This window comes from Castanea sativa, chromosome 1 (genome assembly GCF_040712315.1).
Source record: "Castanea sativa cultivar Marrone di Chiusa Pesio chromosome 1, ASM4071231v1".
In the NCBI taxonomy this organism is placed as follows: Eukaryota; Viridiplantae; Streptophyta; class Magnoliopsida; order Fagales; family Fagaceae; genus Castanea; species Castanea sativa.
In genome coordinates, this window is record NC_134013.1 from 76,125,284 (window position 1) to 76,140,792 (window position 15,509).

General features: G+C 35.9%; 2 protein-coding genes across 5 annotated transcripts; one reads left to right on the top strand and one right to left on the bottom strand.

Moving 5' to 3' along the window:
- Positions 1-348: 348 nt before the first annotated feature.
- LOC142612944 (uncharacterized) lies at positions 349-7,016 on the top strand. The gene is made up of 10 exons (XM_075785122.1): positions 349-491; positions 1,704-1,796; positions 2,054-2,168; positions 3,303-3,339; positions 3,462-3,531; positions 3,833-3,937; positions 5,453-5,603; positions 5,702-5,784; positions 6,477-6,570; positions 6,660-7,016. Exons 2-10 carry the CDS (start codon positions 1,766-1,768, stop codon positions 6,745-6,747), a joined length of 774 nt encoding a protein of 257 aa, XP_075641237.1. The 5' UTR covers positions 349-491; positions 1,704-1,765; the 3' UTR covers positions 6,748-7,016.
- Positions 7,017-8,983: 1,967 nt separating this feature from the next.
- Positions 8,984-12,664, bottom strand: LOC142617585 (deSI-like protein At4g17486). Of its 4 annotated transcripts, none has more exons than XM_075790492.1 (4): positions 12,059-12,664; positions 10,253-10,540; positions 9,478-9,558; positions 8,984-9,339 (listed from the first exon to the last, which is right to left on the bottom strand). In XM_075790492.1, the coding sequence occupies exons 1-4, from the start codon at positions 12,204-12,206 to the stop codon at positions 9,203-9,205; spliced, it is 654 nt and encodes a 217-aa protein (XP_075646607.1). In that variant the 5' UTR covers positions 12,207-12,664; the 3' UTR covers positions 8,984-9,202. The 4 variants fall into 4 exon arrangements, with proteins under 4 accessions (XP_075646607.1, XP_075646614.1, XP_075646620.1 ...); XM_075790499.1 differs by having other exon boundaries at positions 8,984-9,336; positions 12,059-12,487; XM_075790505.1 differs by having other exon boundaries at positions 12,055-12,407.
- Between the last annotated feature and the right edge of the window lie 2,845 nt (positions 12,665-15,509).

Genomic DNA, 15,509 nt, shown 5'->3' on the forward strand with positions numbered 1-15,509 from the left:
AAAAAAAACAGGGGTTAAAAAAAAATATAACATGGGTATAGTAGTCATAACATCTCGGAGAGGGGGTTGGGTGGGGGACCACCTGCTTTGCTACTAACTTCTGGCAACCAGAATCCCTTGTGCCTAAACCACTGAGACTGAAATTCTGTATCCTCAAATTTATTTTCAACACGTGGCGCACCTAATTGCCTGGATCTACACTTCAAAAATAAACGGTCTATAATTATCATAAGAGTAAAAGTCATTCACACAGGGTTTGAGTTTGAAACATGTTAGCAATCCTCGTAAACAATCCGTGCAGGGCAGTGACATAAGCATTAAAACGACAAAACACAAAAAAAAAAAGATATCAGAAAACAGAGAAAGTTGAGAGAACACAGAAACACACGCTCAGACACAAAGAGAGAGAGAGAGAGAGAGAGAGAGAGAGATAGAGAGAGAGAGTGAGAGTGAGGTCTTCGTGGTACCTCGGAGCCTTCACAGCGATTGAGGTTGGTGTTATTTTGCTACAACCCTAAAAACCCATTTTCAATTTCTTCTTAATTCTTCAATTTGTTTCCATTTCCGCCTTGTATTTCCATGTTTTCAATCGTAAAGCTTTAATCTTGGAATTCAAAGAGTTGAATTATTGGGTTTTATTTAATCTCTTTATGTTTTGAGGATTTCTTTTTTACTTTTGATATCTGGGTTTTGTTAAGCGAGTTAGAGCTAGAAATTTTATATAAATTAATGGGATTTGTTTTAATATGGAATTGAAAGTTGTCAAATTGAATGGTAATCTCAAAGGGTTCAGGTGATCTCTCAGGCAATGGTCTTAGAGCATTTGGTTCAAGCGGCTACTTAGAAGTCTTTCAATCATAATTTGACTTATGTTATGTGGGTTTCATTTAGCATTTGGGGAAAATGTAATCCCCTATTGATGTCATTGCTGCTGTGTGTCTTCTACTTTCCTTTGATTGTGAATTTTCCAATTCTTGAAAATAATGCGGGACGTGCATTTTTTGTGTCTGTTGAATAGTGTCTGAATAGATTTATTTTATTTTTGAGTGTTAAGTGAGATACCAGCGTGTTTGCATTTTGGAAATATTTTTCCTTGCTTTCTCAAGCTATCATCAAGGAAAATTTTTCCATTAGATACTGCATTCTTACTTTCAAAATGCTAATTAAATGGTCCCTATATCATTAGTATCACATTTAGCAATGGAAAATATCTATATATTTTCCGTAAATTGTCGTTCTTTAACCCATTTACATTGATTTAGTATATACTCAATGAAATATTGTTTAATAACATAATTTTCCAATCTAAATATAATTAAAGGAAGAGAGAGAGAGTGAGCCCTCTTTCTGTTAGCCAAAGCTAAGGATTTTTGAGAAACCTAGTGCTAGTGACTTCTTTTTCATTCAAGTTTGTTTCATTGTTTGTTCTGGATATAATTTATGTTGGGTTTTTTTATTCCTTGATTCATGTGTGTTTATGTGCTGTTAAGCCAAATGGTTTTTAAACTGCCTTCTATTTTAAATGAACATGACAATTTTCATTAAAAAACTTTATCCTTTTTTCTGCACTTGGAAGGCAAACTCAATGATGAATGTACATTTGGGTTTCCATCAGCTTGGGTTGTTCTTTGTAAAGAACACTATATTAGTCTACTCTATTGGCTTTAAATAGTTAATGAAAAACTTACATTTTTATTTTGCAGGATCTGTGCTCTTCTAAACTACTATTCACAGTTTGGTTGGTGCAATTTTCTGGGGGGCTAATATGAGCTTTACTGGCCCTTCATTGAGTTCTGGTGGGTTATTTCCCTTGCTCTGTTCTGCTTTAGTATGATAAAGATAATTTCAATAGTTGGTCTCTTTTGTTACACTCATAAATGCTCTTTTAGTTGTCATACTGAGCATAAATGGGTTTTCTTTGTTGTGTTTAGGAGTGCTATTAAACTTAGAAATGGATTTCTTTCTCTCTCACTCTCCTTTTTTTTTTTTTTCCTCTAAATGTTTCTTGTTCATATTGTTCATCATTTTTCATTTTATTGTGATCCTACCTCAGGTGGTAGAACAGCTAGAAGAGCATTTGAGTTTGGAAGGACCTATGTGGTCAGGCCCAAAGGTAAACACCAAGCCACTGTAGTTTGGCTACATGGTCTTGGTGATAATGGCTCAAGGTATATTTCCCATTGCTTTGGCTAGTTGTTCCTTGTGTTGGTATGTAGGTGGTTTTCCATGTTTTTAGCTCCTTGTAATTGCCTCTAGTTTCTTCCTGGTTGGTCAGAAAAAAGAAGAGAGATTGTTAAATTTTGTAATTTTCTTTCCCGTTGTTTGCATTTGTACTTCTCTAGAGAATTGTTATAATTCAGTTTCGTTTTGGTTAACTCTAAACTTTGAATTGTCAAAAAAAAAAGAAAAGAAGGAAGTGTTTTGTGTATGATTATGGTTTTATATAACAATTTCTAATCCAAATTTTTCTTATCTTCTCAAAAGCAAAATAAAAGAAAAAAGATCTTTAAGAAAATAATGCTCACCTGGGTTTTTTTTAAATTTTTTTTTTTTTTAAATTATGATCTGTACTAATCAAATGGGGGTGTTAAATGCTTGCTTATAGTTTTGGCATACACGAATCAGTTTTAGCTTTAGGTACAAATTTAGGAATGTGACTAAATTTTTGTTCATTTTGTTTATTCCTTTAAGAGATCAGGTTCTAGAACTTCCATTTCCTCCTGGAAATTTGTTTTGCTTGATCAGATGACTGTTTTGTTAGTAAGGGAAAGAAAACTATGGATCAAAGGACTTATGCATATTAATAGCAACCTCAGCAGTATTTGCAATACCCATTACCAATTTCAGTAGATTTCACTCTTACAGTTTTATACTGTAATGAAAGGTTTCTATTTCACTTGGAAACTGTATGAGCCCATTGTATTTCCATCCGTGTTTTTATTATAGGTTTTACATGGGTCAAGTTATTTTTCTCAACACTTGTTTAAGATGCAGGCATTTTTTGGATTTTGAAATTTTGTATACATTTTACTGAAAGTACCAAGATTGGAATTTCCATTTCTGGTGTTATTATTATTATTTTTTTCCTTTTTGTGACTGGGGATTTAAATTAATCATATCAAGCTTCTAATTTAGGCACATATGAAGCGGGACGGAATTCTACCCATCCCCATTTTCCTCCCCCATACCTCCAAAGACCCAAGGGAGGAAAAGAATGAAGAAAATAGTTTTAAAATTTTCGAATCTTTTCTTACTATAGAACAGTGGTCTAATTTTCATATATGATTTTTTTTGTTTGGCAGTTGGTCCCAGCTATTGGAGACCCTTCCTCTTCCAAATGTAAGGATGTGTAAATTTATATATCAAGGAATGCTTGCAACATTTTGGACTAACATTCCAGTGATTGGAAGCTAATTTTGTTTTGTTAGACTTTCATGTAACATTTTGGTTATGATGTGCAGATCAAATGGATATGTCCAACTGCTCCTACCCAGCCAATTTCAGTGTTTGGTGGTTTTCCTTCCACTGCTTGTAAGTTTTCTTGCTTTGAGAAACCTGATTTTATTTGTTTCATTTTGATGCCTTTATTCTGTTTTCTGCAATATCTAGACTGTGGAGGTTGTACAATGGATGTATTATGTAATAAATAGAAGTAAAAAAAAAAAATGCAGTGGTGAAATTTGTCGTGAAGAAAGGAGATGAAAGTTCTCCTTGCTTGGAATCTTCTTCTTCTTCTTCTTCTTCTTTTTTTTTTTTTTCATGTAAGTCTTGCTGTTAGCTAAGTTTTGCTGCTTGTAATACTTTTCTGAAAAGCTAATATGATGTAAATCAGGGTTTGATGTGGGAGACCTTTCAGAAGATGCTCCTGATGACTTAGAGGGTTTGGATGCTTCAGCAGCCCATGTTGCAAATTTGTTGTCAACAGAGCCTGATGACAGTAGGTTTCCTCTTGCTGGTTTGTAGTATGTAATAGCTAATAACACTGTAATTTTGGCAATACCTTTTCAGGTTTAAAGGCTTTCATGAATGTTATGATGGTGATGAAACTTAACTCTTCTTTGATTTCTGCAAGTGTTGAGAGTTAGAAACTTTCCTATATATGTTCCCTTGATGATCACAAGGAGCATGATAGCTTAAATATTGCTGGTCTTGGCAGAACTTGTAAAAGTTCTAGATAATTATCTTTTATCAGTCTTTTCTAGGAGCTGATCAGAGAGGGTTCTTATTGTCTAGAGTGAAGTCTTTGCTAGACCCTAAAAAAATATTGAGTCAATTTTTTTTTCCACTTTGTCTTCATTTATACCTTTTGTCTATGCTGATTAGCATTGAATTGATTACCTTGTCTAAAATTGTTTAGTATGCTTTCAGGTTTATGTCTATTTTTTGAGTCACATTGCACTTTGTTCAAACCTACAATTCTAGCAAGTTCTTTTTGTGTACACTAAGCATTGCCTATTATGAGTTTATCATGTTTTGAATTGACACAATACACTAGTGGTGCTTTTGGATGGCAGGATTTGGGCATGTGGATTTGGATTTAGGTGATTAAAATCCAAATACTTTGTTTTGATGGTTTAAGAATGGCCAAGGATTTGGTGGATTTTAAACTTTGAAATCCTTGGATTTGAAATAACTTCTAAACCCATGGAATTTTAGAAATCCTTAAGGTTGCATTTGGATACCTGAATTTGGATTTGGATTTAGATTTGAATTTTAAATTGATGAATTTGAAATGCCTTAAAATCCATAAATATTATGTCATATGGATTTCTAAAATTCTATGGGTTAAGAATTTGTTTCAATTCAAGGATTTTAAGGTTAAAAATCCTTGGTGGATTTGTCAAATCCAAATTCTTGACCCTTGCAAACTATCCAAACAAGGTATTTGGAATTTAATCACCCAAATTCTGCCATCCAAACACACCAAAAAGACGTGTAGATTTTATAATTTCAAATCATCATATGTATAAAATGCATCAAAACAAGGAATTTTAAAATATATGGATTTGGAATCAAGGCATTTCAAATCCATTATCAAAAAAAAAAAAAAAAAAAAATCCAAATTCACGTATCAACCGCAACCTAAGAGTTTACAGGGAAATCTTATGGATATGAAATTCTTTACTTGTTGAAAACAAAGAACTCATGGATATTAAATTATTTCATTGTGCTTTACATGTAAGTCAGAAAGAGTACATTTGATTCCTCAGACTCTGAAATAAATTTATGAAATTGCTTGGTGTATATCATGTTAATCAAAATGACACTATTTCAGTTTTCTTCTGTCATTCACAGTGGTGACTTTGCTTTATGCTGCAAATTTTCTGACAAATTTATACTTTCTAATTCTTTGAGTAACAGGGTGTATTAATTACAACCCATTTGATGCACTAATGCCACATTGGACTTATAATTTTGTTTCATGATTTTGATAGTTGTGTAATTTTAACAGTAAAACTTGGTGTTGGAGGCTTCAGCATGGGTGCTGCTACTGCACTATACTCTGCAACCTGCTTTACTCTAGGGAAATATGGGAACAACAATTCATACCCAGCCAAATTAAGTGCAGTTGTTGGGCTAAGTGGCTGGCTTCCTTGTTCAAAGTTTGGATCCATATAATCTGCCCTACTCAACTCAAATTTATATAGTTTCATTTCGCAATTAAGTTGATACTTATAGTTGACAGTTATATTCTTTCTAGGACATTGCCTCAAAAGATAGGAGAGGTAAATGAAGCTGCAACGCGCGCTGCATCCTTGCCCATTTTGCTTTGTCATGGCAAAGGTATTAAAATTTGTCATTTGCAAATATTGTGGGTTTATTTGTCTTTTTGGATTTCTTTGTTGTCATTGAGCTGAAACCATATGCATCTACCTCTTAGCACCGGTGCCACAGCGGTACCCATGATATTAGAAATATGCACTGGATTGAAATGGTTGTCTAAACTCAGCCAATTAATTCTTCATCCAGGCTTGCCTGCTGTACAACTGAGATCAAGCTAGGTTCAAAATTTAGTAGCCAGAAGATTCATGCCTGAGCAGTTTTTTACTTGATTAGCCTTAGGGGTCTAAACATGCAAGGTCAAGCCAAATGGCTTCTACATTCTCGCGTTCTTGTAAATACTTTCTAAAAACTATCCTCTGATTGTGAAACATGCCCAATCATTGGCGTGAAGAAGTTGTTTAGAAGAAAGTATACTTTGGGGTGAGTTGGATTTTATTTTTTATGAACACAATCCTTGTTTCCCGAGAATATGACATTTAACTAAATTTTATATTATCAATCTGTCTGGTTGTCATGAGAAATTTGTGGAGAATGTTAATCATCAATGCCATAGATGTCACACTGGTGGTGCTTAGCTGTAGTTCTGACCATTGCATTGTTGCAGGATTTTCTGTAATTTAAGCCTAGCATTGGAGCTATTAGTGATGTAGCCCTAGGTAATTGTGAATGATAAAGGTTTGATTTTTTTACAGTTGATGATGTCGTTCAATATAAATTTGGTGAAAAATCCTCTGCGTCATTGCGCTCAAGTGAATTTAGCGATGTGACATTCAAAAGCTATAATGGGTATGTTGAGAAAGATTCCCAGCAAAAGTATTTGTTAATTTTGATAAATCAAGAGAGCAATAATACAAGGGTTTTGTTTGAATATGCAGACTTGGTCATTACACAATCCCTGATGAGATGGATGAAGTATGTGCTTGGCTAACTTCAAAATTGGGGCTTGAGGGGAGTTCTTCATAAGATGATGTAATTTGTAGATCTTGAGCTACAGCAAGTGAGCAACAAGAAGAAATGGAGGAAAAAATTGTCCATGGTTCTAAGCAACAGGCATGCATAGCTAAAAGTGGTTTGGGGTGTGATATACACGTTTCATTTGTCATTGGTCTTTGTATACCCTGTTCTCTTGTATTTGATGTTATTTTGACCTGTTGGCTCCTAGATAAACCATATTTGTGAATTATAATGGTATTTATTTGGATCATTAAGAAGCTGTTTGGAATTTATTATTATGGCACTGCTCATAACAGTAACTGCTGGTTTTTACTTATCAAAAAAAAAAACAGTAACTGCTGGTTTTTCCTTTTTTTTTGTTTTTTTGTTTTTGTTTTCCCCCTAATATTTCACTAGTTGGGGGAGGGATTTGAACTTTGGACTTTCTTTTTGGAAATACTAAGGTGTTAATTGAGTTACAAGGTTCTTGGAGTTTTGCCTCTTTTCTGATATGCATAGTTGTCAATATCATATTATATGTGATACATATTGTATGATACATATTATATTGACTGAAAAAAATATCATATCGTAAAGACGTACGTATCGTGCAATGCAAGAAGTGGGTGTAAAATAGATGTTTTTTGCTCAAAATTTATGCTTTGATTTAAATCCAACTAGCTGTTATACTTGTTTTTAACACAATTATTGGACTACTTGATTAAGCCCAAAGAAATAACATGTTCAAGAGTTATCTTACTTCTCTTACAAAATTTGGATTACACACTTGACTGTTCATTTTTATATTTGCAAATCTTTTTTCCCCCCATTATGAATAAGGTATTAAATGACAATAAATTATTTTTAATTATTGTTATAAATATAGAAACTAGAATGCCAAGAATACACACACGCTCGCGCGCGCGTATTAAAGAACAAGAAAAGATCATAAATGTTGATGATGAAAAAAATGTCGAAGAAATAATTTTGCAAGATAATGAACATGATAGCATTGACTTAGATGGAACTGAGAAATAAATTATTATTTTGGCTCATATGTCATATATTACACTTTTGAATTTAATCAATTTGAATGTAAATGTTACAAATACATGTTAATTTGATTTATTTAGTTAGGTTTATTGAATATTATTACATAAATGATGATTAAATTAGTCATGAGTTGAATATGTTCCAAACTTATTATGAATACAAATTTTATATGTATATCTAGAATTTTTTAGGTGTTTATGTATCGTACACACAATAAGATATAATATGCGCTAAAGGAAAATAAAAAATCAATTCACCATATAATTTACAATTTGACAACTATGTTGATATGTTGACTTAACTAGGTCATTGAAGGAACCCTTCCATAGATATGAGCCCAAATTTGGAATGCCAATTATTCTCTACTCCATGGAGGGTGCGAAAACAAAACATTTTTGAAAATTAAAATTTATACCCACTCGGTTAAGAACAAATTAAAGATGCAATTTGGTTTTTTCTTTTCTATGTAACAGTTTCAATGGTGGGTCTAGACTCTCTATACCTATCAAAAGCCGTCAAAATCTTGGCCCGTGATGTTTTTGGAAAGTGGTAGGTATTCTATTACATTAGACAAGGTGGGGAGCACGTTGGGCCTATCTGTCCAATGACTGCCCTGTTGTCTTTGACATTCAGCTGGCATTGCTTTCCCTATTAGGAACTCATGATCTATAGCTTCATAAGCACGACTCCAATCCCACTTATGGAAACTTTTGGAACCATCTCCCCTAGACCTTATGATATCAATCAAATGGGTCCTTTTTTTTTTGGGGGGGGGGCGCGCTAATGTGCAGCAGTGAGAAGCCAACTGGTTGTTGGACCCAATGGTGTGTTCCAGCAAAATGCACAGGTAGTTGTTGAGGTGCATGAAATCACATTCAGTGTATTCTAAGTTCTAACCTCAACCCCACCCAGAACACCAGTGGTTTGAAGCAGTGGAGCAACACCGTGTTGTCGCCACTTACAGTTCGAACTGAAGACTTAACACTTTACCCCATACTAAGGCACTAACCACCAATGCATTTTAATATAGCCAATCCACACTGAATTGCACTTTTGTTGAAGATAATTTTTCCAGCAATCATTCCCAAACCCACAAAGAGTTGCACCAAATGCCTTCAAGAAACTGAAGTAGACAAAATCTCATGATCCACTAATGAAAATTCATTCCCCCTTGCAAAAAAGCCCCATATTGAACCCCCTTGCACAAATGATCAACTACAACAATCTACGTTCTCATTCATTTTTTCTTTTTCAGTTCAAAACAGACGAAGGAAACATTGAGTACAAGTGGTACAAAATATGAGGGAAAAAAATGGAAAAAAAAAAAAAAATTACGGCAAATCAAATGAATAGTTTAACAAGCAGGCAATGAGAACATTCACTTCAGAAGAGTCCGGTTCTTTTCCCCCTTCTTCAGTAAGGTAGCCTAATTTCAACTGTGTGCCTCTTTAACAAAGGTCACATCACCACTTACAGCTAATGGAGACAGCAGGCTCTTCTCTTGATCATCATCAATTTCTGTTGATTCACGGGCAGTGGTGGTTGATACAGATTCTGTACATTCTTCTTCTAAAAGCAATAGTCAAAACAGCAATAGAAAAATTAGCAAATGATAATGTTAAGGAAGTTATTGAATTATACATGTCTGAGAGATGTAGAGTCAAGCAAAATTATAGATATGAAAGATACAAAAAAAAGGACTTTCACCTGAACAATCATGGTATTCAGGCATCTGTTTGACAGTAGTTACTTGAAGGCTTTCTGGAAGCAGACAACTACACAAAGCACCTAATATTTTGACAAAAAGGTTTAATTATAAAGCTTATCATCATATAATAATGCTACTTCTTTCACTTCCCAGGAAAAAAAAAAAGAACGATTGAAGGACATTATAAAGATCAACTTTGACCAAATTAATAAATAAAAAGGGTTCAAATGATCATAGGGAAAAGGAATGGCTCTATCTTCATTTTCACTGTAATTTCAAGACACAAAGCCACCGATTGAAAGTCCAATCCTTGTACATGGAGTCAAGGTAAAGAATCAGGGTGCCATAACTGATTCAATGAAATAAAATAAAAATAAAATAAAATAAAAACAAAAAAAACCTGTTATTGTTTCCAGGTTCTGAAGTCCCTACACATTTACTGATTACGTTCATTTCATTAATGATATCAACAAACCATGTCAATGCAAATGATGTAGGTTAGAAATAAGTGATTTTTTTAAGGGAAGGCCTAATTCCCACAGGCAAGTTATATATGTAAATATCATGTCCTATAATGATCCTTGGCTACAAGGCTAAAATAACTGAGTGGACATGAAGCTCAAATGTTTTCAACTTATTATTTGCAGCATCCATTCTGGGTGATCAACAAACACCCCACCAACATCCCCCCCCCCCCCACCCCTTCCCCACCACAAAAAAAGAAAAGGAAAAAGAAAAGAAATGGAAGATTAGTCAATGTAAAGTGCATTATACCTAGCCGGGCAAGCCGATTCACCCACCCTGGGAGGTGTTTTCCTGTCAATCTCCATGAAATATCATCTGTAAAATGGTTGCAATTCTTGGAAATGAGGTGATAGGTATCCCCATGATACTCAGAAGCTGCATTCTCAATAAACGTTCGGAATTCAGTTGGAGGCATAGTTGTGTGGCCTAATACGATGGAACTTCGGTAAATAAAACCTGGGCAGCTCCTTGGTTCCACTTCAAAAACTCCACTTGCTGAGAAGTCATGAGCTCCAAATCCATACTCCTTACCATGAACTGTCCATACAGTGACAAAATAGTGCTGTTCATTAGATCTAAAATTTAATAACAACAAAGCTAATAATAAAGAAAACTGCAATAAAAATTCTCATCTATACTTCACAAGTCTTTCAAAACAGAAGATTGAAAATCATGCTATTAATTTATATAAAACTATTCTTAAATAGAAATAATTGTTATCCTAAATTTGAAACTTTTGTTTAAATTGAACAAACTTCATACATAGAACTCCAAATTGACCAAATCTCTCCCTGTACATTTCAAGATCGTTCTTTCATAACTCAATGATATATCAGAGAACTATAACATTTTCCCCATCCAGTTAATTAGATCAAAACAGAAGAAAAGGAAAAGATGCCGAGCCACCCTACATATGTGGTTAAGGATAGCAATGTCACCATTCTAGATTCTGGTATATGTAATTACACAGGATGATTGAATAATGACTCAGATATACAGGCTACTGGAAAGTGTTATAACGATATAAAAATGGACTCAACTAAAAACTGTACAAAATGTCAGTAATTTGTAGTCTATGTAGCAAATGATCAAAAGGAACTCCAGAGCATTCAAATCCAGCATTAAAGCTCTAGGAACCAAATGTATGCATAAATTCATTAAATGTTCATACACCTTAGCAGTGTATTCTTCTTCAAAACATCACAATCAAGTAAAAAAATTGAGTCTTTTTGGGGGGTAATTAATTTTCTTAGTAACCTGCGGCACTTAATTTTCAGAATTACCCCCCCTTCCTGGTCTTCCTACCAAAAGTAATTTTTGCTAAAAACATAGTATAATATTCCACAATTTCTTTGAGATGCATGCCTCACTTAACATGCATTCTTTAGGTCAAGCAAACCCAATTATTTCACAGAAGGGCACTGCCTCACCTAAACCATCTGACCAAATCACAATGTCCCCTAAATAAGAATCTCACTTCCTAATTAGTTACCACCAAACTGAAGTACATGCTAATGGCATGCAAAGAAAATACTTCGCATCACATGCAACCAAATGCATCAATACCAGTTCTATAACGACATTGCTAAATCATAATTTATTTATTTTGGTCAATACCTACTAAATCATAAACAACTGAAAAGCATGTTCATCAAGAATGCTAAAACTTGCACACAACTCATTTCAAACCAAGTTCTGCATACCATTCATTTTAGACCAAATAATACCACTCATCATCTCTTTTTCTTTCTTAAGCTACCAATTTTCAAATGTACACCAATTAATTCATGTTCCATACATAAAAAGATGTAAACTAAATGAAAAAAGAACATTCAAATAATAAATTTGAGCAAACCCACAAATTTCAACTCCTTTCTCTCATCCACTCAACTATTCAAACCCTCTGTCCAAAAACAATATACCCCCCCCAAAAAAAAAAACCCAAATAAAATAAAGCAACACCCAGATCACCAAAACACAAAAAACAGCCAAAGCATTTGTGGAAAGCAGAAAAAGAAAAGAAAAAAAAGAAGAGAAATTTTTAGTCTTACCAACCTTCAATACCAGAATGAAAGATCCCAAAACCAAACCAAACCATGTAATTGTTGATAGGGGTGAGATCATACACGTTTAGCACCACCTGGGTCTCAATGTTCTTATTGTTCTTATCCGAGTTCATTGATGTACTACTCTCTGCCCCCATTACAGATATCCAACACACACACACACACAAATATTATCTTTTTATCTTAAAGTTCTTTCTTCTCATGCCACCGGAGAGGGAGAGAAAGAGAAAGAGAAAGAGGGAAAGATTTGAGGGTCAGAGATCCATCAGCCAATCTACGAGCAGAGAGAGAGAGGTAAAGAGAAAAGTTAGTGGCTTTTGATTTTGAGAAATAAAAGCAAAAGCAAAATTGGCAAGCGAAGGGAGAGGAAAACGACAAAAGGAGGTCAAGGTGTCTGCTTTTGATTCATTGGCTTCACAATACAATGGATTCACATCGCACAACTTTTAAAAAAAATAAAAACCAAGAAAAAAAAAAAAGAAAAGTGTTTCAGATTTACAACTCGGTCAGGCACTACTCGGTGAGTTGACTATTCGATGATTACGAACGATTTGCCACTTTTTTCCAGCTTATTTGGACTCTGTTTTTTTAGTACAGTTAATTACAATCGACCCCCACTTTTATAGAAACAAGTTATCCCATGTTGAATGTTGGTTACAACCTACAAGTAGAGAACCTTTACTGAAAAATGATTTGTTTTTTGTTTTTTTTTTTATAAATGTTTTCTTGGGGTTTGATTGAAAGTTGCTGAAAATAAATTAAATAATTTTTTTTTATTGTTTGTTTAATGTGGGAAATCATTAATACTTCTTTAAATTTCGAATAATTTTATAAGGTGAAAAAAATTTTAATTTACAAAAACAAATTTCCAATAAGAAAATATTTGTTTTTATTTTTTAAGCCTTTTCTAAGACTCAAAATTGGAATCTGCGAAAACAATAAATGGAGAGAAGTGTCTAATTTTAGAGGGGAATGAAAAAAAGAAAAAGAAAAAAAGAGTCAACAATTGGTTCATGTATCAACAAATAGTCAATGTCAATAGTTAAGCGAATGTGAAACGGAAAAAAATGGGATAAAGTTTGGTTACAAACTTGATTGTAATCAATGACTACATTTTCACTTAATATTTTTTGATTGAATGTGAATTTTGATAAATTAACTATTGAATTGCATTTTTTTTTTAATATCCTCCATGCTTGCAAAATTTAAAAGATTAAAGATCAACAATTATATCATTAATCAAATGTTTACATTTCAAGTTTTCATAGTATAAAATTATGCATAAAAAATAAGTTTATATATTTATGAGGGGATGGACCTGTGGGGGGCGAAAAGATCCTGATGAGAATGTGGGCCCTTTGGGCCGTGTTAAGGAAGGCCGACCTGCTACTAGGTTTAGAATTTGTTGGTACTATGGGTCGGCCCATACGCCGAGGGTCCGAGGATCCAGTCGAGGGTGGACTTATCCTCGGACGGACACCGAAGAACTCGGGGTTTCGCAATAAAGATTAGGGGATGACACGGTTAAGACCAATGGTTAAAAGGGGTAAACCCTAATGCCCCGAGCACGCGTGTCAAGAAATGTCAAAGATAAAGGCCGCTACCTCCACATTAAAGACCACCGCACCTACCACCCCGGCATTGATGGGGAAGTGACACCGAACGGTGGAAGAGAAACTTCTGTTACTATTCAAAGTGCACCGGGAAAAGAAATATCTAGGTTAAAGGGAGGTAAAAGCAACACGTGTAAAAGGTATTCAAGAAGTAGTATTTAAGGGGGATCTAAGACAGAAGGGGGATCTCTCCTCTTTGTAACCTAAAAGAAAGAGAAGAAGGAAGAGAGAGAAATTATATAAGAACAGCTTCGCTTACGTCCCGGCATTGATTCAAAGCATTCTTTGTTGTTTTTAAGTGTTTATAATCTTTAGCTTGCTATTTAATCCTCAAACACTTCTAACTCCGGGTTTCAAGCCCACACTCTACAAATTACATTGTTTAAGGCTCGTTGGGCCTGAGCCCGTAACTGTTCTTGGGGCCAGGTGTAATTGTGCACTTACAATTGGCGCCGTCTGTGGGAAATCTAGTCTAGAAGAGGTATGGATATTATGGTAGGCTTAGGCTCTCACCATGCAGAGTCACAAGGATCACAACCGGAAGATCATTTCCAACGTCTTGAACATCGTAGGGATCGTGAGGGGAGTGTCCATACAGAGTATCCAAGTGCTGGCCATACTCATGGAGGGGTAGCACTACCCATGATGAGGGTTCCAAATCCATGCAGAGGGAAATCGATCGTTTGAAGAGGAAGTTACGCCGCGCTAAACGTAAGGCTCCCCCGTCCTTGTCTAGTTCTTCCTCAGAGGAGGATAGGGGAGCTGGCCGCAGCTCAAGGTCGCGCACTCCCACCAGTGCAACATCCTCCAATGAGGAGGGCAGCCAACCAACTTGCAGACGTAAGAAGCCTCGTTCTAGGGGCCTGGGCAACGATACCATGAGTAGGGCGTTGCACCAACTCTCTAAATCTCCGTTTTCACGGAGGATTGAGAGGGGGAGGCTCCCCAGGCGGTTCACCCAGCCCACCTTCACCATTTATAATGGCCGAACTGATCCGGTGGAGCACGTGAGTCACTTCAACCAGAGGATGGCGGTGCACTCTCACAATGAGACTCTGATGTGTAAAGTTTTCCCCTCCAGCTTGGGACCTGTGGCTATGAGATGGTTTAACGGTCTCAAATCTAGGTCCGTAGGCTCATTTGGGGAGCTGACTAGGGCATTTGCTTCGCGGTTCATTACGTGTAGCAGAGTCCCTCGGCCATTGGATTCGCTGCTATCCATGGCCATGAAGGAAGGGGAGACACTGAAGGCATACTCCGACCGATATTGGGAGATGTTTAACGAGATAGATGGTGACTTTGATGAGGTGGCGCTTAATACCTTCAAGGTAGGTCTCCCTACTGACCACGACCTAAGAAAGTCTTTGACGAAAAAGCCCGTCCGCAGTGTACGCCGCCTTATGGATCGTATTGATGAGTACAAGAGGGTAGAAGAAGACCACAGTTGCGGAAGGGAAAGGAAAAGGTTATCCCGCAGAGAGAAGGGATTTCGGGTCGGATAGATACCATAACAACAAGCCGAGGAGGGATTACTTCGGGCAATCCGCTCGGCGGCACCTCAGTCAGTAAATACTATGTTCCGAGAGCCGGTGCACGCTTACTAGAGAAAGTTCGTAAAGAGCCTTTCTTCAGGGTGGCGAGCAAGATGGCAAACCTGCGAGAAGAAACCAAAATCTCTTTGCCGCACATCGGGATGTAGGCCACGCTACTGAGAACCGTCGGACTGCGTGGAACCATCTGTGAGTACTCGTCGGGAGGGAAAGTCAAGCAAGATTTGTGTCGACCCCTGGGCAGTCGACCAAGTTGGTTCAAACAACCGGTAGGAAC